This window comes from Miscanthus floridulus, chromosome 14 (assembly GCF_019320115.1).
Source record: "Miscanthus floridulus cultivar M001 chromosome 14, ASM1932011v1, whole genome shotgun sequence".
Lineage (NCBI taxonomy): Eukaryota > Viridiplantae > Streptophyta > Magnoliopsida > Poales > Poaceae > Miscanthus > Miscanthus floridulus.
Window position 1 is genome coordinate 64629050 of NC_089593.1, and position 25210 is coordinate 64654259.

The 25210-nt window shown below is 43.7% G+C and overlaps 1 protein-coding gene across 1 annotated transcript; it reads left to right on the forward strand.

The window, feature by feature from the left end:
- Positions 1–22645: 22645 nt before the first annotated feature.
- Positions 22646–24804, forward strand: LOC136505396 (uncharacterized). Its single transcript, XM_066500548.1, has 6 exons — positions 22646–22971; positions 23100–23255; positions 23474–23567; positions 23672–23754; positions 23885–24038; positions 24252–24804. Exons 1-6 carry the CDS (start codon positions 22861–22863, stop codon positions 24482–24484), a joined length of 831 nt encoding a protein of 276 aa, XP_066356645.1. The 5' UTR covers positions 22646–22860; the 3' UTR covers positions 24485–24804.
- The last annotated feature ends 406 nt before the right edge of the window (positions 24805–25210 follow it).

Below are 25210 nucleotides of genomic sequence, written 5' to 3' on the forward strand. Positions count from 1 at the left end.
TGCTGCTGCTCCAACACACTCATCGTCGGTGAAAGTAGTGAGGTCAAGCTTCTTCTCCATCTCCTTGAGCCAGTCATCGGCTACAAGCGGGTCAGGGTCGGTGCCATCATAGGTAGGTGGCCTTAGCTTCAGGAATCCTTCTAGCTTCCTTTGGAAGTCATTCTGCTGACCTCCCTGGCAATGGTTTGCTCCATTAACTAGAGCTGCAAGAAGTTGGGTCTGTTGTGCCATCACTTCTGCCAGGTTTGGTGGTGGTGGAGGAAGGTTCTGATGAGGACATGGCACCTTCGGATATGAACAATGATTATAAGGTGCACTCGTTCCTACATTTGCATAGTGGCTTTGGTTATAATTCACTTGGTTCCACATGTACATGTCACTATTTGATTGTAGGTTCAAATGTGTTTCATAATGGAAGTTCATCAAAGTTGAACTTTTGGTTCGTCGGCAGCCCGACAGTGCCTCATTGGGAAGGCCATAACTCATCCATCCGGAGTGCGATCGAGGTCAATGATCACTTGATGGAAAGCTTGTTTGATAAGCTTTCAAATAGATCTGGTTCCATCTCAATATCACGTTGGCAAGGCCTCCAAATCACCAATATATTCTGTCGCTATTTCTGGCGGGAGCTACACTGTTGTCATGGGCTTGTTATTCATCCTTGGGACCCTGGCCCAAGTGGAAGCACACCCCAAGGACTTGGAGAACCCACCAAGAAAGCCCTTGGACGTCCTCCTCCTTAGCCACCACCTTAGGAGGCCAGCAAGGACGTCCAAGCCAAGCCAGAGGCCCAGTCCAATCCGAGTTCGAGTCTGCCTCGGCTGTCAGGACCAGTCTGTAATAAAATGGACACCTAGGATGCATCCGGACTCTGTTTTCGATGATCCATATATGGATGGAAATATAATTTGATAAGGAAACCAATCCAAGTGGTTTCACATCAAAAGCTCTTCTGAATCAACGGAAATCGTCGAAACAAGTCAGCGTCCAGAATCTATCAGGGTGCTGCGACACCTTCTTTTGGTCCGTTGGACCGTGTATCGTGTTTGGGCCCATTAGGGGGCATGTCCAGGGTAGACGATGACCCTAAGACCTTTATAATCATATGCCGCCGCCGTCATTAGGTTTTGGGTTTTGCTTAGATTATTCTGTCAAGAAACAGTTTTGCCGTTCTTCGGTTTGTGAGACCCCAACTCGTGAGATTAATCATTCATCTGCAATTTGGTTGCTTTCTTTCTCATTCTTGCTTGTGTTCTTCATTGCGCAGGTAGGGATTAGCCTTCTTGGCGAGGTCAACCTGGTCCGTGACTTGGTTGATAACCAGAGGAGCTGTGGTGCTAAGATTGCAGGGTTCGATCTTTCGATCTGAAGCTGGATCGGTGTGTCATTCTCCGTCACAACGATAGTTACCATCACCTGACGGAAGATCGGGACCCTCGTCTCCATTAAGTGGTAATCAGAGCTAAGGTATACCGTCAGGTTCACTTTTATTCCCTAGTTTGAGAGTTTCGCATTCGTCCTATAGTCCAGTGCCATACTTTTATTTCCTATCCTAGAACCTTCCGCGCCATAGCCTTTGCATATTTCAGTTTCAGATTCCGTTGTTGAGTTTGTGTCCTAGGTCAAAGTCTTGTTGCTGGTTTAGATTGTGTTCTTTTCTAGTTTGTGTTGATCCCTCCATCCGCCGCTATTCCGTATCACCATCGGTTTGCATCTTGTGTCCACTAAAACCCTTATTCGAGCAGCTTCCTTAAAACAGTCATAACTTTTGCATCCGAACTCGAAACGGGGAAAATTTTATATCTATGGAGAACGCCAGAAAATTTTAGATCTATTTCATCCCAGCATAGCTGGGTTCGCAAAAATTAGATTTGTGAAATTCGATTAGGAAAATTGAGTTTCTGGGCCCACAAGTTTTGGTATGCTTTTTAGAGCACAATCCTAATTTTCTATAGGCCACATCTTTTATTCAATTGAGCTCAAATTTTTTGTGGTTTATTCTTGTGTGCTCCTTGCTGAGAAAAAATATCAAAAGAGCAAAAGCAAGAAAAAAAAGATTGGACAAAAAATAAAAGAAAAAATAGTAAAAGAGAATAGAAGATATCGAAAAGGAGCACATAAGGAACACTCAATAGCTCTATTGTTTGTGGTATCTTTTGCCTTGTTCATATCCATTGCTACCTTTAATACTTGTTTCCTTTCATCCTTGTTTCCTCTCTTGTTTATAACAACTGGTGATAGAAACACGTATATGCCAGCAACTAGGACAAGTGCTCTGGACATTTATTCAATATTACTATCTGTCACTGACTTATGTGCCACATATATATTTTTTTTTCGTGCCTCCCAAGCTCCACATATATACTTCAGATTAGTACAGAAAAAAGGTCCTTGCAATCTTGGTACCACTACCTCATAGGTATCACGAACCAGCCGCCGGTTGTACCGCCCACTGCTTGCATTGGTAAGAACTTTGTAAGAGATTGGTAAGACGCTTCCACTTACTGTCAAAAGTGACACCACTGCAACCACGTAGTCATTTGATAGGGATAATATTTTTGTATTGTCTTTTACTATCTTCTAACAATGATAGGTTGTTCGTATCCACCGACTTATGATGGTATAGGTGCTGATGAGTACATGGAGTGGGAAATTGCCATCGATAACATATTTGCTACTCGCTTTATGTGTCCAAGGAGGAAGGTAAAAAATGCAGCTAGTGTTTTGCGACATTCAGCTTTATCTTGGTGGGAGTCTTTAGATCCTTCTGATAAGCCTCAAACTTGGAATGATATGAAACTTCTTATGCGAGAAACCTTTGTTAATCCACCTCCTGTTTTGACTTCATATGATGAGGTGCACCATTTAGAGGAAGAGTCGGTTGTTATTCCTCCTGCTATGCCTAACCTTTTGCAGGACAATGTAGAAAAGAGCAAAGACGACGTGGCAGAAAATGAGAAGCTCACAGCCTCATGTGAAAATTCAGAACCATCAACTATTACCCCTGCTGAACATGAGAGCAAAGGTAATGCCCATGATACTAACCTCACAGAAGGTGAGAGTTCTCTTGATGTGCTGAATTTTTCCAACAATCATGCTATGATAGAGCAAATTTTAGTGGAGCATTCGTTTGATTTACCTTTGTCACAAGATGATTTGCTTGATGTTTCTTGTGACGAAGATGACTTGCATGATGATATTTATGTTATACCCATGCAATCATTGAAGAATGATCACGCTATATGTGTGCTGAAAATGAGCACTTGTGCTGAAAATATACTTGTTATTCATAATGCTAGTGAAGTTGATGAGCTGAAATTGTTGTCTTCTTTAAATACTTTGGGTTACATTGAATTTGATGTTCTGTGTAATCTTAATTCTTTAGAGGAGAAACTTTATGCATATGCTGATTTGCCATGGTTCTCTAGACATACATATCATTTTATTGGAAAATATAATTGTAAAGGAGAGTATATGGTGCATCGTGTCTATTTTTGTTCAAATCTGAAATCTCCTTATATTGTGCAAAAGTATGATCAACCAAAGGATTGCAATTGCTATAATCTTGTCATGTCGAGTTCCCCTAGTTTTGTTATAAAGAAACATGTTAAATTTCAAGAAGGGGAGCAATGTTGGCTACTACCGACAACTTGTCCACCAGCTAAGCTCAAACCGAGGACGGTTTGTTGTCAAGAAGGGGAGGATGATGAGGGCATGGCACCTTTGGATATGAACAATGATTATAAGGTGCGCTCGTTCCTATATTTGCATAGTGGCTTTGGTTATAATTCACTTGGTTCCACATGTACATGTCACTATTTGATTGTAGGTTCAAATGTGTTTCATAATGGAAGTTCATCAAAGTTGAACTTTTGGTTCGTCGGCATCCCGACAGTGCCTCATTGGGAAGGACATAACTCATCCATCCAGAGTGCGATCGAGGTCAATGATCACTTGATGGAAAGCTTGTTTGATAAGCTTTCAAATAGATCTAGTTCCATCTCAATATCACGTTGGCAAGGCCTCCAAATCACCAATATATTCTGTCGCTATTTCTGGCGGGAGCTACACTGTTGTCATGGGCTTGTTATTCATCCTTGGGACCCTGGCCCAAGTGGAAGCACACCCCAAGGACTTGGAGAACCCACCAAGAAAGCCCTTGGACGTCCTCCTCCTTGGCCACCACCTTAGGAGGCCAGCAAGGACGTCCAAGCCAAGCCAGAGGCCCAGTCCAATCCGAGTTCGAGTCTGCCTCGGCCGTCAGGATCAGTCTGTAATAAAATGGACACGTCAAACGAGTAGGAATAAGAAGGGGGTATTAGAGGCCTGGTCGGACTCTGAACCGAAGGGCCGAGAGTGACGGGGGCTCTAACGTGTGCTAAGTATTGGAGCATATGCTATGTGTAGCTATTGAGTTCTAGAGTTGTGGAGCTATTCGAATTCTCAAGTTGTCTAGAGCCCGATAGAGAGTGTCCCCCTATTGGGAGAGAGCGCATCCCCTTTTATAGGTGAAGGGGATGGCCTTACAAGTCAGAGAGAAAGAGAGAGAGAGTGTGTATGTGTGCTACCTAGTCTTGTTGCTCAAGCCATTGGGTACGAGACGGTTGTCGGCGCCCATAATACTATTTATTCCTAGACGCGTCTGGCAGGCTCTACCATGTTCGCCAGGCATGCCCCGATGGTAGCGTCCTATAGGTGCGCAGGGCATGGTAGGGTATGGTAAACAATGGCACTCACAACACTGTTTGGGTTCTAACACGCCTAGAAGGTTGCATAGTGTCTATCTAGTATGGCCTGTAGGTGCGTAGGGTACGGTCCTCGGTATTACGGTTTCACTTGAGCGCCTTACCCTATTTGCTCCGCCTGATCCCCGGGCCTTTTTTGAGCAGGCGTCCTCGGTCGGTTGTTCTCAGTTGGCCCCGACCGTGTCGGTTGGAGAAGAGCTACAAGCAGAGGTTTAGCGTATCCCCGGTCGGAAAAGAAGGTTAGAGTCGAACTATGTCTCCTCCTTGGCCAGGCCCTCCAGTCGGGGATCGGATTGTTCTCTTGGCCTATCATTAGGTACCTAGGCTGGTCCGGAAGGCATGCATTTGTTGCTACACCATCTCCTAGGCTGAGTTTTTGCTGGGAAGCGGGCCCATTGGGGACCCCGAGTTTATGAACCCAACAATACCATAGTTCAGAGTGTGATAATTAAACAACAGAATTTAAAATAATATCTAGCAGAAACGATACAAGGATCCATCTGTGTCCACCAGAAGAATCCTCCACACAAGAGCTACTCCTCAAGCTACACCTATAATAGGATAAAATAAACCCTGAGTATGCAATGTACTCGTAAGACTTCCACGACTAGTGGGAATAGTTTCTCAACTCCAAGGGGTATGATAGGCAATATGGGTTTGCTATTTTCTTTTTGTTTGCGAAAAGCATTACTACACATACATCCTTAAGATCAAGTATAATTATCAGTCATGATTACTTCATTAACTAACCATTCTAGGTAAGCACCTGTTCTACTTTCGAGCAAGGGTTGAGCAATCAGAACCATTTCACCATCTTTCATCTTCTAGTTCTTACTACGCTGCTAGACCATAGCCAAGTCGTACTGTCTCACGGAAATGGCAATTCATGAACCAATGTATCCCAGCTGGGTGTTCCAAAACACATGCCCCATTTATACCCCAGGCACAAACAAGACCAACCCATTCCACTCCTATCACGGGGTCCAGGTCCCCATCCAAACTAGGACTCCAAGCCCCCACACTTGAGACCCGATCTCAATATGGTGCTTAGACCTCCACGTTTCCCTACCTCCAATCAGTTGGTCTGAAAAGAGCCAGAACCCACGACAAGAGCGTAACGAGCCTTCCCGCTCCCATAAGCAAGTATGTGCTCAGGATAATAAGTCTATGACCTGACCACCATCCACAACAATGGACGGTCCTGAATCGACGTAGACAGGGAAAATAGTGTAACCAAGCTAAGCCCCATGGACGCGGGACACAACTCGTCACACCCACTATAGCCCATACCATATTCCTGCCCGGTCTCCATTTTCCTTTCATCATTTTATCATGAGAGTAATTAAAATAATCACCTATTGTGAGTAACGGCAGGTTACTCATGCTACCGAAAATCTAAGCATAGCAACTACTCGAACCTGCACTAGTAAGACTCATATGACAGATATATCTATGCATGTGGTTTCCATCAAATTCCTATAACGTAAATGCACATAACATATATATACAGTGATTATCGGGGTTATGCACCGGTATGTGCCTTGGACAGGCGCGGTGTCAGCTGAGTCAGTCGTCGGTGGCTCTAGGACCTCCTCCTGCATGAGAATCTCCTCCTCATACTCCTCGACGATCTCCTCAAATTCGCGATCGTTTGTGGTCTCTATCTCCACCAACTCTTTCTCTACATGCATGTGATGATGCAACACTTAGCATTTAGGCAACAGCAACTCTTAAAATAAGAATACGCATACTAAGCTACTAAGCTAGCTCTAATGACTAAGGTACTAAGCTAACTACCATCTTCATCAAGCAAAGTGTTGGGTTCAACTAACAAACCCTTAGCTTGGCAATTTAAGGATATATCTTTATTTCTACGAGTGATTTAATGTATATTAAAAAACAACATTTAACTACCCTAATGATTAGTCTATTCTAAAGCTACAAAAATTACAGTAAACACATAATAATACAATGAAACTGCTATAAAAATTTTAGGATCAAAACTATCACCAATTCACCACAAAATTTCCTACAATAATCAACTTAATAATATTAAGCATTTTCATACTATTTAATAGCTCCTAGTGTCAACACATATAAACATAAACTAAATATACCAACAGATAGATCACAATTATAGGAACCTAATAAAATTTGTTTCACAATTTTTGGACACCTACATGATTTTATATTAATTATCAAAGATCAGCTCAGAAATTAAATTAGAAAACTATTTCTAATTCCTTAGGAAAATGAAAAGTGAATCTCCCACGCAGCCTACACGCGCGGCCCGTGCGACATAGCGTGCGCAGCGGCCCGCTTACACGCCCCACGTGAGGCCAGCCAACATGCGAGGCGCTGGCGCGTTATGCAAAAGAGGCCTCAAACTTCTTCCAAATCACAACTAAGTACTAACACTATTTCCCCCTCTCACAGGCCTTCTCACTTAACCCTCCGACCTTTCCCTAATTCACCCGCATGCACCCCCAGTGACTTAGCGCATGGCGATGCGGCGGGCAGTGACACGGCGCGACCGCGTCGGCCACCAGAGGCTCGAGCTAGCCCGCCGGTCGGGCTGACCTTCAACTATGGTCCAACCGCCTACACCAAGCAGCAACGTGGGGCGACGAGACGCGCTGGAGCGAGCTGCAATGATGCGCGGCCATCCGCAGCGGCGGCTCACCCGCTCCGGTGAGCTGGGGTTGCTACGAACCTAATTGGCTAGCGAGTGAGCATCAGGAGAGTACCGTGGACCAGGACGAGGTAACAGTTGGGGTGGAGGATGGTGGGTGAGGGGTGGCCACGTGCGGCCGAGCCGTGCGGCAGCGCACCGTGGTGGCACGGTCATGTAAGCGGCGACAGGGAAGCGGTATGGTTCCTCTGGCATACGCAAGGTGGAGAGAGAGGCAAGGCGAAGCTATTAGTGCAGGTGAATTGGTTCGGGGTGGCGGTAGGAGGGCTGCCATCAGCACCTGCCGATCATGGCCTTATCGCCCTAACGGTGGGGAAAGCTCCAAATTGGAGCTTGGCAGTACATGCTTCATGGCTGGGTGGGGTTGGGCAGCTAGAGAACTCACTGGCGGGGCCGTAGACGGGTGGAATTGATTTTTAGATGACCTCTCACTGTCTAACGTGTTGGCGCGGCTCTGATGGTGGCAGTAGAGGGAAAGTGGGATGGGTCTGAGCTTTGGCCGTCCTCACCTTGGTAGCTAGCGATCGACCGGACTCGCGACCGTGCCTGCACACTTGCTATGCGACACACAACCAGACCACATGCACGCGTGGGGAGGCAAGTGGGGGCGCAACCTACACGGCCATAGCATCATTAAGGTGAGGCGATGCCGCGAGCACAGCCGGGACAACCCACGTGCCCACAGTGGCAGCAGCGCAACACGGCATCACGTGGCATCAGTAGCAGCAACGCGAGGCAGGGTAGCAGTGCGTGGACACGATGACAAGGTGATGGCACCGGTAGTGGCTTCATCATGGTGCGGGGCAGGGCAGGCGACAGCAGTAGCTGCATGCGGCGGGGACAGCGGTAACCGGGCCACAGCCAGGCCAGAGGCAGCCATGGCCGGCCACGCATGGCAGCGTGCGCACGTGCGACCAACGCGGTAACGCCGAGTGCCTGAGCTTGGTGACCGCGTCTACCTAGCGAGCCAGCCCGAGAACATGTCGTGCACGCATTTTAAAGCATCCATAACAACTAAACTGTTGCTTTAGGACCCAAACCATCTTCACCATGCTCAAGATGGCATGTGAGCTATCAACCCAAGCTAAAACACGACACCACCATCTAACTCGATTTCATAAAATAAATCGCCAAACATTGCATTGTCTTGCTGTTTATAAACTTGAAAATATTCTAAGTCTTTGAGCTGAACTTGATTCCAAGTTGCATTTCTAGGCTATTAGAAATGTTGGCTAGCAACGTTATTTTTCCATGGCAAGTATTTCATTGTCATCTACAAAGTTCATATTCCAAACTTTATTTAAGTGCTACATATATGTTCTATAGTGTTTTTTGTTCAACAAAAATTAGTTTTAAACCCTACTTGATACATATGAGTTATGGAATAGCTTCTCATTTAACATTTTTATTGATCATCTTAAGTTACAAAAATGTTATCTACACATTCTATCACATGCCTTATCACATAAACATGATGCTCATGACATGATTTGGTAATTTGTTTAGGGTGTAACACCGAGGGTGTTACAGTTTTGACCGATAGAAAGTGGGCAACTTTAGTAAGTTGATCCACTATTACCCATATTGAATCATAACATCTTTGCGTGTGAGGTAATCCAACAATAAAATCCATTCCGACTTCTTCCCACTTCCACTTAGGTATCTTCATTGGTTGTAGCAACCCAGTAGGTCTTTGGTGCTCAACTTTCACCCTCTGACAAGTGTTACACAAGGCCACATACTCTGCCACATCTCTCTTTAATCCATACCACCAATACTTCTCTTTAAGATCCAAGTACATCTTGGTACTTCCGGGGTCTATGGAATAAGCTGACTCATGGGCTTCTCGCAGAATTGCATCACGGATAGCCTTCACTTCAGGTACACATATCCTTTTTCCAAACCATAGGGTGACATTCTCATCTATCCTAAAACTTGGTGCCTTTCCAATTACTATATTCTCTGCTATCTCCTTGAGTTTTACATCCTCCAACTGACCCTTGCAAATCTCTTGCTCCAAGGTAGGCGTCACTTCTAACTCCATAGCATTAGTGACAATGCTTAGGTTCAGTTGCTCAAACTTTGCACATAACTCCTCAGGCATTAGTGTCGCCTGAACCTCATTAACATAACTCTTTCTACTAAGAGCATCGACTACAACATTTGCTTTACTAGGGTGATAGTGCACTTCCAAATCATAATCCTTGATCAATTCTAGCCAACGGTGTTGCCTCAAATTTAGATCTGACTGAATGAAGATGTACTTCAAGCTCTAATGGTCCATATAGATGTCACTCTTATGACCAATAAGATAGTGCCTCCATATTTTCAAACATGAACCACCGCTGCTAACTCCAAGTCATGAGTGGGATAGTTCAGCTCATGCTTCCTCAGCTACCTTGATGCATAAGCCACTACTCTACCTTCTTACATAAGCACACAACCTAAACCTTGGCGAAATGCATCACAATAGATGGAGAACTTCTTGCTCAAATTCATCAATGTCAACACCGGAGCAGTAGTCAACCTCTTCTTTAACTCCTCAAAGTTAGTCTGGCACTTATCAGACCATACAAACTTAGCATTCTTCTCTAACAGGGTTGTCATATGCTTGGCAAGTTTAGAAAACCCTTCAATAAACCTTCTGTAGTACGCAACCAATCCCAAGAAGCTACGAATTTCACTCACATCAGTTGGTGGTTTCCAATTTAACATGTCTTTTATCTTACTTGGATCCACTGCTATTCCACCATTGGAGACAACATGACCCAGGAAAGAGACTTCCTTCAACCAAAACTCACACTTGCTCCGCTTAGCATATAACTTGTGCTCTCGGAGCTTCTACAAGACCAATCTTAGATATTCAACATGTTCCTCTCCAGTCTTGGAGAATACCAATATATCATTAATGAATACCACCACAAACTTATCAAGAAATTCCATGAACACCTTATTCATCAAGTACACAAAGTATGTAGGTGCATTGGTCAAACCAAATGACATAACTATGTACTCATACAACCCATACCTCGTAGTAAATGTTGTCTTGGGTATGTCATAGCGTTGAATCTTCAATTGATGATAACCAGAGCGAAGATCAATCTTCAAGAACACATAAGCACCTCTCAACTAGTCAAACAAGTCATCAATCCTTGGCAATGGGTACTTGTTCTTGATAGTAACTTCATTAAGTGACCGATAATCAACACACATTCTCTGAGTACCATCCTTCTTATCAACAAAGATAATCGGTGCTCCCCAAGATGAAGAATTAGGACGGATAAAACCCTTCTCCTGCAACTCATTCAATTGTTTCTTAAGTTCCTCTAATTCATTAACCCCCATTCTATATGGACGCTTAGCTATGGGTGCAGATCTAGGTAATAATTCAATAATAAACTCAATATCGCGGTTAGGTGGCATACCTAGCAAGTCATCAGGGAAAATATCTGGAAACTCCTCCACAACACAGTCCTGTTGGTTAACATTATCATTCAGTTGGTTCACTGTAGCTGTCTGTTGCTCTTGCACTGCAACATCGACACTGATTCTATCTCCCTTTGATGTTATCAGAACTACTGCCTTCTCCTAACACCGAATCACTGTCCGGTGTTGCTTCATCTAGTCCATACCCAGAATAACATCAATACCAATAGTTCTCAACATAATAAGGCTCGCGTCGAAGTCTACCCCCTTAAAGAAATACTAGCTAAGGGACAGCAATAAGAAGCTGGCATGCTACCTCCCAGTGAATTTACTAGTATGAGATTTTTCATGGCACATAAAGGTATGCTATGCATTCTAACAAAAGCTTTGTGAAATGAAAGAATGTGAAGCACCTGAATCAAAAGAATGGTAGCTGAGATAGAGTTGACACTGAACGTACCCAGCATGACCTCAGGCGCCTCTTGTGCAGTATCAGTAGACACATGGTTCACCGTTCTAGTATTTGTTGGCGGCTAATATCTCCCTTTCTAGTTACTGTTCTTACCCTGGGGTACCTGCTGATTCTGCTTCTCAGGACAGTTATAAGACATGTGGCCCTCTTTGCCGCAACAGAAGCACTTGTTGGGGGTGTTAGGGGCACTAGTCTTCATGGGGGTGGTATTGAGGTTCCCCTGACGTAGTGTCTGCTGACCACCCTGCTGCTGGTTCTGATGCCGCTGATGCTAAAACTGGTTGCGCTGCGGGTATGGAGCATGGTTCCACTGATTAGATGGACCCTCGTACCTCTGCTAAAAGCCTTGCTGTGGGTTGGCACGCTGGCGAGTGTTGCTTCCAGAGGCCTATCCCTGAAGTCTCCTCTTCTTGGCGTCCATCTCCTTGCTCTTATTATGTATCACAATAGCGCGATTCACCAATGCTTGGAAATTAGGGTAGGTGTTGGACATGAGCTAGAGATGGAGACCATCATATAGCCCCTTGAGAAAGAGACGCTGCTTCTGGTGGTCCTCAGGTACTTCATTAGGTGCGTAGCATGACAGTTGGGCAAACTTATCACGGTACTCCACCACAGACATTGACCCTTGTTTTAGAGCCCTGAACTCCTCCTGTTTCAACTCCACTACTCCTTCTGGGATGTGATATGCCCTAAACTCCTCCCTGAATTCATGTTAGGTGATAGCAGGAGCATAGTTGGGATATCCATACTAGTATGACTCCCACCAATCTTGGGCTGCTCCCTGAAGCTGGGGCTGCTCCCTGAAGCTGGCCAGAAGCATAGAGCACCTTTCTAGATCATTGTACTGTGCTATGTTCAGTTGTTTCTCCACAACACGTAGCCAGTCGTCTACCTCCAAAGGATCAGCAGTGTGAGTGAACACCGAGGTGCGTCCCTTCATAAACTCTCCGTGCTTGTCCCTGACTTGGACAGGCGGTGGTCCTCCTGCTGGCTGGTTATCCATGCATTGCATCATTGCCTGCATCAATTGTGCTTGCATTCCCATCAGTTGCTCCACGGTCACCTGTGGTGGTGGTGGTGGATCCATGGGGCCACCTCTGCCATGGCCCCTGCCTCTGCCTCTACCTCCTCTGACAGCCATCTGTTTTCCAAGGCACATAAGTGAAATTTAGAAATTTCCCAAAAGAGATCACTTGTATAAGAGAAAAAGTAAAAACTGCACAGTTCTAGGCGAGTTCCAACGACAGCAGACCGGTAAAACAGGCATATTTCAAGTTCCAGACATCATTTAAAGACGTTCTTTACATGGTTGGAAAGCTTAAGAAATTATCTACAACTTTCTTATAGAACACTTTTTCAGATTCTGTCACTAAGTTAATAAAAAACAGAGCGCAACCCAATCTGTTCTGGACTCCAGACAGCGCAGCAACCTCAGCTTGCGACAGTTAGATCTCCCAAACCAGAACTGATAAAAATGCGATTCCAGAGGCATTTGAAAGATACGTAAGTCGAGTTATTCCCATAAAATTTTCATGATTTTTGGATGTACGGATAATGAGTTATATGATAAATAACACAGACTGCTCCAGAAATCGAAAACAGCAGAGACAGAATAAAGCAACCTCAACTAAATTATTCATCAACTCAAACTTATAGTTCTTAACTATGGGATTTGTGGATATGTCCACAACCTCCCAACAATCATGAAAACTCCCAATAAACCAATTTCACAAGCACAAGCAACTAAGCAAATAAAGTCTGACAAAGACACACAATGACTCGACTCAACTCCAGAGGCTTCTTCTCATAGAGTGGAGGCATTCTGAGCTGAGCTCTGAGGGCATCAATCTCCTTTTGGAAGCGCTTCTTGGTCCTCTGCGCCTCATGTTGCTCTTCTTTGAGGTCTTCATTCTCCATTTGCATCACATGAACATGCGTGACCGTTGTGTCCAAGGTTGGGTCACTGTTTTAGGGATTTTGAATCACCTAAGTCCCATCATTTGGATCATAGCGAGGAAGGAACCTGAAGCGATCCTCCTTCATGGCCTCATAGCGTCGACCATGATAGTGGATGTAGGCCTCCTAAGCTGCATCCTCCATACTATCCATCACTGTAGCCCGTCTTGCTGTGTGGGAATGGACAGTCTCCACCTTCTGACTATCACCAGCTTTATTCCAAACTGTGATGGACAGATCTATCTACCAGTACGTGGCCTCCAAGGGGTGTGTATGTTCGGCACAGTAATACTTGATGGTGGCATTGAGGTCCGGCTAGTAGTCTTCTAGCATGTTGAGGAGTAGCGAATGGTAGTAGGCCGTGTCTGGAGCATAGTTGAAGTGGTACGTGCTGGTCTAACCCAGCTCATCCTCCACCTCTAGAGCCGCTGGTGCTGGCACCTGTACCGCTTCCTCTAGGAGTGGCTCAGGCGCTGGTGCTGGAGCTGGTGCAAGAGCTAGTGAGGCGACCCACTCCTCTTCATCTTCTTTAGTGATGTCCTCCACGAGCATGGGGTCCTCCTCAAGCACGGGGACCTCCTCGTCATCTGAGATGACCACGACCTCTTCCTATAGCGCCTAGGGTGCAAACAGAGCACACGCTGGGTAGTAGCCTCCGGTGCTGATGCGAGCAGTCTTCTTGGCACGAGGCATCTATAGATTTAGATTGAGATAAATTAGAAGCAATAAATTTTAATAATGGAATAAAGTGAAAGAAGCATAATAATTTTAGCAAATAACAAGACTAAGGTAGTAAGCATGAATAAGTGAAGCAAAAGATGCTAAAATGACCATCTCTAACTCGGCTTGCGTCCTACAGTCAACACAACTTTGATACCAACTTATCACATCTAATTTTAAGGATAAAATAGGATGCATAAATCTTATGTGAGCCCAGAGATCAGTCGCACACATAAGCTGACAAATTACAAAGTATCATCACAGTGTTTATTACATCACGAACAATAATTCACTACAATAATATCAAGTCTATCATGAAAGTGGAAGAACTAGATAACTACTCTCCACGAGAGCCTCAAACTCCATAGGGACGTCGACTGGTGAAGCACAAGTCTAGTAATCCTTAAGGTAGTCCTCATAACCATTGCCATCTGTTACCAATCCGAGATTTTTATCCAAATAATGAAAATAAACAAGCGTAAGTACAACTCGTACTCAACAAGAATAACATGGGTTTATGAAGCCCAGGAGGCTGACACTGGTTTACTGCGGTTAGCATTTTAATAAGTCAAAGTTTTAGCACTATATTAGGATTTAGATGTGCTCAAGCCCCAATTAAACCATATGATCATAAACATGAGTAATAGTCATCATTAGAATTATCATCATTAATAACATCATCATCAAGTGAGCAACTATTCCATCAGTTTTCCTTCCACTCGTGTTCGTGAGCACGACTGATATACCCATTTTAATACTCTGTAGAGTTTGTACACCTTCAACACGAGCCATAATTTACCCTTTCGCCCGAGGTAGCTAGTCTCTTAACCCCCTTCCTAGGGAGATCGATAGGGTTCACTATGAAGCCTTTCAAAGGTTTCCCTAACAAATTAGTAGCCGCTAGGTTTCCCCGGCAAGGGAATATAGAGCTCCCTTCCGAATGGCACATTCCACACAGTCTATACACATAGGGACAGAGGCCGCACTATACTCAACTCAGTAGGCCCCATTTGCACCCTTTCAGGTAACTACTAACAAGCTAGAAAAAGTCCTGCTACCGAGCTAAAGCCAGAGCCATATGGCACCCCCGGTTGTACTGTATGTCCCAGCTTTTGCCAACAGATAAGTCCTTAGGGAGGGTCAAGAGCATCTCGTACAAAAGCCAATTGCTCTCTCGCCCTATCGTCCAGTTGCTAAGAGCAAGTTTTACCATTCGTTTCATAGAACCATTAATCATCATTCAGAACATGTATAGTTAATTTGAGCGCTAGCAGCTACCCATATGGAGGTATAACCCATCGGTAATCAAGGTACAAGGTAACAATAACTAAGAGATCCTTACAGGTATCAAATTAGACACATGCACATGACTAAATAATTAAATGGTGAATATGACAAGGAGATCCCATGCTATACTTGCATTGCTCAAAGTTTCCCTGCTGGTCCTAGTTGTCAAAGTAGTACTCTTGATCACCCGCGAATTGCTCACCGTCTATACTCGATCATCACATCAACATACAAGAATCCACGAGCAATCATGCATATTAAATAAAAGACTACAGATTAGAATAGTACACCAACAACGATAAAACAAGAGAAAAGGTTTATAAAATGAATCTACGTCTCGCAAAGAACACAGACACGAAGATCACAAAAATCAGAGCTAAAACATGAAAGTTATGAGTTAAAGAAGATTTCCTATAGTAGTTTAATAGATTAAATCTAACCATGATTTTTAAAAGTGGAAAACATGACTAATAGTACCATAAACATATAGATTACGTAACTACGAACCTAACACAACTTGAACGGATCAAATCGGATCTAAAACGAATAAGTTATGATGAAAATATGAACTGGGTGGCAATTCTGTAAATAACGTGACCTTAAACAAATTAAAATAAATCAAAATTCGGGTTTTTGAATCAGGCCAAGGACTGCGGTCGTAAATAGTGAAAAGCTAAGGGGCTCTTTAACAAATTTGCCACACGAAGGGGTATGGATGAATCTTATCCATTGGATCCAATCTGGACGGACTAGATTAGAACGAAGAGAGAGAGAGGGAGATCGCCAGCCGAAACAGGAGCCAGCGCGGCCATGGGCGATGGCGAGAAGGTCGCCGGCATGAGCGAAAAGGGCCCTACGGGCCACGATTTGACGAACCGAGGGCATGGGGATGACGCGGGGGCGATGGCGATCACGCCTAGGCCCTTTATGAGGCCACGATTTGAGACGGGAAAGACACGAAACGAAAGAGGGGGAAGCAGGGATTCTCACCGCGGATGAAACGTAGGCGGAAACGGATCGGAGACAGCTCGTGGCTAGTAATGGCGGATGGAGGGTTCCTGTAAATGTCGGCGGCGCGACATGAGCGACTGAAAGCAAAAAGAACAGTAAAAGCGGGGTCAGGACGTTCTCTACCGAGTGGAGAAACTCGGCCGTGCCTCGGAGACGGCGGTGAGGCGGTGGAACGTCGAGGACCGAGCTCGGCGGCGCGAGCTAGGGTTGCGGCAGCTGCGAGCTCGACTCTGGGCGATGGAGCGAATAGATGGGAAAGGAGAGTGCGAGGGGAGCGACTTAAGTAGAGCGCCTAGGCGCACGTGCGGGAGGCCAATGGTGCCGAGAAGCTCGGGCGCAGGGCGGCCGGATAAGGCCGGCGTCCGCCCGATTTCAGCGCGGGAGGTTGGGGACGGTGCTAATGCATGGGACCCAGTGGCCAGCGGCTGAGTGGGAGAGGGGAGCGGCAGTGGGTGCGGCGGGAGTACTGGACCGGCCCAACTGGGCGAGCCAGCAGCAGGGAGAAGGAGCGGGGGGGGGGGGGGGGGATGGCCAACGGGCTGGAATGAGAGAAAGAGAGGGAGAGGGAAAAGAAATTCCTTTTCTTTTTCCAGAGCGATTTTCTAAATCCATTTTCAAGAGATTTTGAATTCCTTTTCGGTTTTGGTCAAAACCAGACATCACAAAAATAAGAATGCAGCACCATGAATGCATCAACATATATCTAACCTTATAGCGAATTTTAATTTCATAAAAAATATTATTTCTCTAAGTTCAATGCTCACATAAATGCATAAATATATCAATTTCGCCTATTTTGAAATGATGTAAATTTTAGGGTGTTACATTCTTGTGCGCGCGTGGGCGGTGGGCAATCTCGTTTCCCCAGTCTAGGGCCGGCCCCTCACCTACTCCAGGTGAAGCACATACACACCCCGCCAAGCTGCCCTGCTGTCAAAACTTTCCATAATTGGCAACTTCTTAATTGAAATCATTTAGAGACCCAAATGTATGTTTTAACTTCTCTAATAGTTATAGACTCAAATTTTAATTTTTTATACGACCTCAGATGTAAATATTGTCTATATCAAATTTATAGTGTTTGACGTGATCTAAATATTTTTTTACCTTGGATGTAAACTTGGATGTACATTCTATCTTTTTTATTTTAGTTTTTTTCATGTGTGTATCATGTTTTAATATAATTCTCAATTTCCATCATAAAACAGATATATATCCAACATTTACTCTTTTTATTATCATGTTTCCAGATTTCTCTGTAACAAACTATAATTAACCGTATCTAGAGAGTGGTGTATTTACGTTGAGGTAAGATACCGAGCCGTGCAGTGTGATGGACGTCGTTGTTTCTTTTGACCTCTTTGGCGTGAGGCCACTCTTTATATATATATATATATATATATATATATATATAGAACTACTATCCTGTAGCTGGCTACAGAATAACTTATTCTGTAGCCACTTTGAGTTATGATAATTACTATGTTAATTTACGAGATTATAGTAACTCCTTACTAAGTGGTTTAATATAACGTTATGGTAAATATCCCCATGTGTTATAGTAACCCAACTATCGTAAATATGTATTGACATTATAGTAAATTAGTATATAAAATTATAGTAAATGGAAGTGGCTACAGAATAACTTATTTTGTAGCCGGCTACTGAATAGCCTCTCCCTAGAACTACTATCCTGTAGCTGGCTACAGAATAACTTATTCTGTAGCCACTTTGAGTTATGATAATTACTATATTAATTTACGAGATTATAGTAACTCCTTACTAAGTGGTTTAATATAACGTTATGGTAAATATCCCCATGTGTTATAGTAACCCAACTATTGTAAATATGTATTGACATTATAGTAAATTAGTATATAAAATTATAGTAAATGGAGGTGGCTACAGAATAACTTATTTTATAGCCGGCTACTGAATAGCCTCTCATATATAGGGAGAGGCTATTCAGTAGCCGGCTACAAAATAAGTTATTCTGTAGCCACCTCCATTTACTATAATTTTATATACTAATTTACTATAATGTCAATACATATTTACGATAGTTGGGTTACTATAACACATGGGGATATTTACCATAACGTTATATTAAACCACTTAGTAAGGAGTTACTATAATCTCGTAAATTAACATAGTAATTATCATAACTCAAAGTGGCTACAGAATAAGTTATTCTGTAGCCAGCTACAGGATAGTAGTTCTATATATATATATATATATATATATATATATATATATATATATATATATATATAGCCAAAGCGGTTTTGGTTTTAGAGGCCGATCCAGATGCGTATTCATGGCTGGGTCTCGGCTCCGCGCCCGTCCTCTTTTATTTCCCAAAGCCAAGTTCGAACCAGCCCTTGGTCCTCTTTCCTATTGGCTGCACAACAGAACCGTGTCCGTGTCCAACATGGACACGCACATGATTGCCAAACCCAGCTATCAAGCCACGTACCGTATCCTGGCTCGGTCTTGCCTGCCTGATGGGCGAGCACTATGCATGTGGGCATGCACCTAGCACTGAGGAAACCAAAACGGTAACGTAGGTCGCCTGCCAAGGGGCGAGCGGGCATGTTTGATAGGACCCTGGACGTGTTGCATGGGCTTTTGAGTTGCCTGTGACTTGTCTGTGACCCAATAGCAAAACTGTCTGGTCAGGCAAGTCTGTTTTTCATATCTTGTTTGGTTGATGTCCTGGAAGTAGACGGAGGGACAGGGCAACGTTTGGTTGATGTGTCTCACGTGGCTTCCTGTAGGGTGATTAGGTCCAGGCAAGTTGGATTGGAGCCCAGGCAGTCGATTTCCTACGTCTGCTCACAGGCAACTGTCATAGGCAACTCGTAGCAGGCAGATTTCTCAGGATGCCAACCAAATGAATCACAAGAAGATTACAGGCAAGTGTCCAGTCCAGGCATTTCAGTCCAGGTCTTTATCCAAACATGCCCAAGTGCACGAAACACCCTCAGACTTTTTAAGGTGGTAGTAGATATGATGAGATATACATTTTGCTCTTATTAGTATAAAAAATTGTGCGGGATCGGAATACGAATGCTTTGATGCCGAATTTGGAATACGAATGCTCTTTGCGCGTGTGGGCGGTCTCGTCTCCCCGGTCAAGGGCCTCACCTACTCCAGGTGAAGCACACCTGTAAGGATACTCTAGGAATTGGTAGTCTACTATAGCATATATTCAGTGGAGTGTAGAGTTTAACATGAAAACTTTCAAGGATTTAGAATAGATTACAAATCCTCACGATGCTCTCCTTTCCCCTCTCTATATATACTCACGCGTACGCCAATAACGGCTCATCTAGTCGGGCCCGAAGAACTTGGAGCTGGGCCTCATCTTTCGCTTGGGCCTTTCAGCACTATTCGATCCTCCTTGTTTTGTTGCCAGATCATCCATTGGCGTCTTTCTGGTTCCCGCCTCCCTAGAGCTGCTGCCTCTGTTAGTGAGCTTAGCCTAATACCTTTTTTTTTAATGCTCAGCCCGCCAAGCTGCCTCTACAATAAGGGCCCGTTTGTAGGAACTTTCAATGGCTCCGGCTCTCAAGTTAATGTAGCACACTATAGACTCCTTAGCGTTTGGAGAAACAGCTCTGGCTAGAAATAAGTGTAAAACGAGAGAAGCCGCTAGAGCTACGTCATTGTGGTTCTCTTCGGCTCCACTAGAGCGCTTCTACAATACTGCTACCATGTCGAAGCCGGAGCCAGATGGAGCCCCTCCAAACGGGCCTTAACCTCGACAACATCACAAGATCATGCACAGTAGCAGCAAAATATCATCCATGGAATATGAAAAATGCCTTAATCTGTGCTTTTGGTATCTGTCTAGAAGATAGCTAGTGGATCCATGCCTACCGTCCATAGCAATCGATTTTCACGGAGGGTTGGTAAGACAGTTGGTAAGATGTCTATCTTCGTAGTAGTTATAATACAAAAAGAATTATATATTTTTTTGGATCAAGTTAGATTAAGACAAAACTTTATATCAAATTATAGAGCTTGACGGGATATACAGTAAAATTAACGAGAGAAGGCCCTCAAGCTGCGTGATCGTCCAGCTCCACCACATACTTCTACGCTACAGCTACAGTAGAACCAAGACGGACAGAGCCCTTCAAACGGGCCTTAACCTTGACAAACATCACATAGCAATCGATTTTCAAAGAGGGTTGGTAGAACGGTTGGTAAGATGTCCATCTCCAATAAATAGTTGTAATGCAAAAAAGAATCATAACCTTTTAGATCAATTCAGATTTAAGATAAATTTTATATCAAATTATAGAGATTGACGGGATATAAAACTTTTTATAATTGATAATTTTTTAACTAAAAATTTTTAGAGGCCCAAATGTACATTTTAACTTCTATGATTTTTGAACTCAAAATTTTTATTTTTTTCATACGATCTCAAATTCAGAGTGTTTGACAGGATTTAAATATCTTTTACCTTAGATTCTTTTCATTTGAGATTATGTAGACCCTCAAATCACTATCCCAGTTCTTCACATCACTGTCGGTTTAAAACCTCCCTTCACTGCTAGATTTTGATGGAGGGTTGACATCACTGCTCGAATCCCTGACCTCCTGCTTCGCGTCTTCAGTCCCTAATCACTCCACTTGTGAGATGCTTGTGTCCAAATGAGATATTTGTCCTAGCCATTTTATGTTCATCTGATTTTGAAATGAGTATTTGGGACCCTAAACAATTTTAAATAAAAAAATTATCAACTACAAAGTATTATAACTCTTCAAGATCTACAACTTTGGTTTCGATCATTTCTCCATCCGAGGTCATTTGAAGAATTTGAATTCCAAATGTGAGAAAATTCAACCGTAATTTTCGTTGGATAAATGATTTCAAATTAAAAAGTTGTCAACGGCAAAGTTGCACAACTTTGCGAGAGCTACAACTTTTGTGTTTGGTGTTTCTCCATCCGAAGTCGTTTGAAAAATTCAAATTTTAAATTTGAGAAATTAAACGTAATTTTTGTTAGATAAATGGTTTCAATGAAAAAGTTGTAAACTACAAAATTGCAGAACTTTTCGAGATCTATGAATTTTGTTTTGATTGCTTCTTCATAGGAGATTCTCAAATACCACTACACACTCACCTATTACTATGGAACATGTGCCTTGAGTTGGTATTAACTTCTATGAAATCTTGCGAATCAAATAGAATGGCATCATAACGACTTCGAATAAGAAACTTGTAAACTACAAAGTTATATAACTTTTCAATATCTACAACTTTTGTTTTTGTCACTTCTCCATCCAAGATCCTTAACTACCACTGCACATTCACATATGACTATAGAGCATATGGACTCATTTGTATTAATCTATAAACTCTTGTGGTGTATATTTAGACATCCAAACGATCTCAAATCAAAAAAGTTTAAACTACAAAGTTGTAGATCTCGTAGAGTACTACAATTTTGATATAAAGTTCGTCTTCATCGAACATCATATGATAAAGTTATAAAAGTTTTCTGATACCATATCACTGTCGGTTTAAAAAACCGACAGTTATGACCCAATATAAGTGTTGGTTCTTGGCTAAAACCGACAACGATAGCATCAGTGTCGGTTTTAGCTACAAACCGACAGTGATGACCCAATACCAGTGTTAGTTGGTCCTATTAGTGTTGGATACTGCCGATTTCTTAAAAACCGATAGTGAATGTGAGATCTGTAGTAAACGTTCAAATAAAGTATTCGTATAGTTGAATATAAAATAGAATATAAAATAGTACTAAATCGGTTCAAAATTATAGTTCGTTTGACTTTTTTTTATCCCGAGTTTAACCACTCGTCTTATTCAAAAAATTATGCTAAATATCACTTCTTTTGTTGTGGCTTGCTTTATTAACAAAAATTCTTCAAAAATGACTTAAGTTTGACTATGTTTACATAATTTTTTTGAACAAGACGAGTGGTCAAACTTGGGATAAAAAAAGTCAAACAAATTATAATTTGGAACGGAGGGAGTAGCATCGTATTTGATCATCAGTTATTGTGAGGAGTGGTGGTAATAGGTATGGATCCGAATGTTAAAATATTTGAAAGATCCGATATCCTCCTGGTACGTTTTAACATCTAGGCCGCGGATGCTTCTTTTTGATGGAAAAAAAACAGCAGCAGAGACCGAGAGCAATGGCGCGAAAATGCGTCTGGGCCTCACAAGGTCTCAAAGTAGCTGGTGGGCCCAGTATGCGCACACAGGCCCACTCTATGCTCGATTGCTATGGGCCTGCTCACGAGGCTCCCTTTTCCCGTGTGTGCGCGAGTCCTGAGAGAGTAGGGAAGGAATACGTGTAGCGCCATCCAGCCATGAGAATCTCCGAGGCGGGCACGAGCACGGACGCCACCATTACCTCCCAATCCAACCAACTGCAACCATCTTTTCAATCCAATCTTGTTGCATTGAATAATTTGCATCGAAGATCGATGTGAATCCGTGAAAGGGAGGAGGAAGAAGAGGGGCTGAGGCCGAATCCGATCCGTCGGTGAGAAGGGGAGCGATGGTGAGGCTGGCGGTGGCCGCGAGGGCGTTCTCCGCCTCGGCTTCCGGCGCGGGCGCCGGCGGCGTGTCCATGGTGCAGGGGGCGTCTCGGGGCATCGGCCTCGAGTTCGTGAGTCCGCCCCGCCTGCTCCTACCCCCATCCCTCTCTCTCTCCCGCATCGCCCCCTCCGTTTCCTACTTTCCTCCATACTGGATTGCGTTCTGATACGCGTTCCGCGCTCTGGGGATCCGGTACAGGTGCGGCAGCTGCTGCGGAGAAGCGGCGAAGGCCGCGTCGTCGCCACGTGCCGCGCGCCGGGTTCCGCGGCCGAGCTCCAGAAGCTCAAGGAGGAGCACGCGCCCGGACGCCTCACCCTGCTGCCGCTCGACGTCACCGACGAGAGCACCATAGAGGTACGCCGTACGCGCATAGCCTTTCAGTTTTGGTCAGCAATGCTGCAACCATGGTTTTTTTTTTATTAGAGAGTAGTCAGAGGAAATGCTCATGAAACATTCCTACTATTTGTCATCGTGACTGAAGACCTGATGCATTTTGCCCACATTGCTAACTGATTCCACTTATTTGCACTAGCTTAGTATGAAAATGAGAAAATCTGATTCTTCCATTGCAGGCAGCCGCGGCCTCAATTACAGAGACCCATGGTTCTCTGGACCTGCTGATCAACTCCACCGGCATCCTTTCGATCCCAAACGTGATACACCCAGGTGGATTCTCTGCCTCTTATCTTATCACGTTTGAGCACAGCATCCAAAATTCAGCAAGCATCAGTTCCCTAGCACCTTATCTGAAACCAACTTCCCTGTCACAGAGACTACACTAAGCAAGGTTCAGAAGTCATCCCTGATGCTGGCATATGAGGTGAATGCAGTCGGCCCTATCTTAGTGATCAAGGTGAAATTCAGTAGGCTGCTTCGATTTTCTGTTTCTTGTTCTGGTTGTATCAACACTCTGCTCTGCTTCCCGGTCGTTCACTGCGACTTCACTGATACTAAATGGAGTCTCAATTCATCCTTTTGGTCAGCACATGTGGCCATTGCTGAAGGTTGGAGGCCGCTCCGAGACCGGGAGAGGATTCGCATTGGTTGCAAATATGAGCGCCAGAGTCAGTTCGATAGGAGACAATGCCCTGGGAGGCTGGCATGCATACAGAGCTTCTAAAACAGCACTGAATCAGTGTAAGTGGACACCAAGATGTACTGTTCCATTAACCTGTCCTGAGTTTTTAACAATCCTGCTATGCGCACTAATCTTGTAATCACAGTAATCTACGCTCATCCGAAGTGCTGTGCATTATTCTATCTTGAATAACCTGACGCTTGTGTGCTATCGAAATTTTATTTGTCACAATTTGCTTACTGAAGTTTGTTGCTCAATCCTCATTCATGCAGTGACCAAGACAGTGTCAGTGGAGTTTGGCAGGAAGGACAACATTGCCTGCATCCTGCTACATCCCGGAACCGTGGACACTGACCTCTCACGGCCATTTCAGAGAAATGTCCCCAAGGGTAAGCTCTTCACGAGAGAGTTCTCTGTACAGAAACTTCTCTCCATCATTGACGACGTCAAGAAAAGCGACAACGGCAAGTTCTTCGCATGGGATGGCCAAGAAATCCCTTGGTGAACGGTCATCACCACTCGTTTAAGTCTATACAGCACAGCAGACACAGCAGACAACAACGTCCTTGATTTTAATTCAGCGGTGCCTTTTTTTTCAACGTGCATTATTTTTACGGGTCCTTTTCATGTTATGACCGACCTAAAGCTCAAGCTGTAGAAAGGGTCTCGTGCAAATGCAAGGACACGAAGGTCAATTCCATTTTTCAACTCCTTTTCAGCTGTTTAGGAATGATGGGAATTGCCTGTTGATGAGTTATTGTAGTCCTTCAATTCTGAGAGGTGTTCTCGTTCTTGATCTATCAATATGCTCCTGATGCATCACGCTAAATTTCTTGGAATCCACGGCCCAGACAACCTGTACAACAGGCTATCTGTGAGTCATTTAATGTTTTGTATGTAGACAACATCAATCATAAATACCATTTTGTACACCATCGTGTTACTATTTGATAGAAAACAGATCAAGCATACCTAAGAAGTATACATAACGATCACGGATCAAGCATACATATAAGAAGGCAAACATGATTACATTATTTTTTAAATGATATCTTACAGGGCAGCCAAAAACAACCTACAATAAAGAAAAGTTGTTCTCTAAGAAATATCACAGGGTTCATTCACCAGTGAACTAAATTGAGCCAGAACTGAATCCTAACAAATCAGGCAAGAATCCTGGATCATTTTCTCCTTGAGTTTTTACACAAGATATGGTAAAATAAAAGTAACA

Coding starts and splice junctions, on each gene's coding strand:
- LOC136505396 (XM_066500548.1), top strand. CDS start 22,861: ATGGTGAGGCTGGCGGTGGCCGCGAGGGCGTTCTCCGCCTCGGCTTCC. Junction 23,568..23,671: donor CCCAAACGTGATACACCCAG/GTGGATTCTCTG, acceptor TCCCTGTCACAG/AGACTACACTAAGCAAGGTT. Junction 24,039..24,251: donor TAAAACAGCACTGAATCAGT/GTAAGTGGACAC, acceptor TCATTCATGCAG/TGACCAAGACAGTGTCAGTG.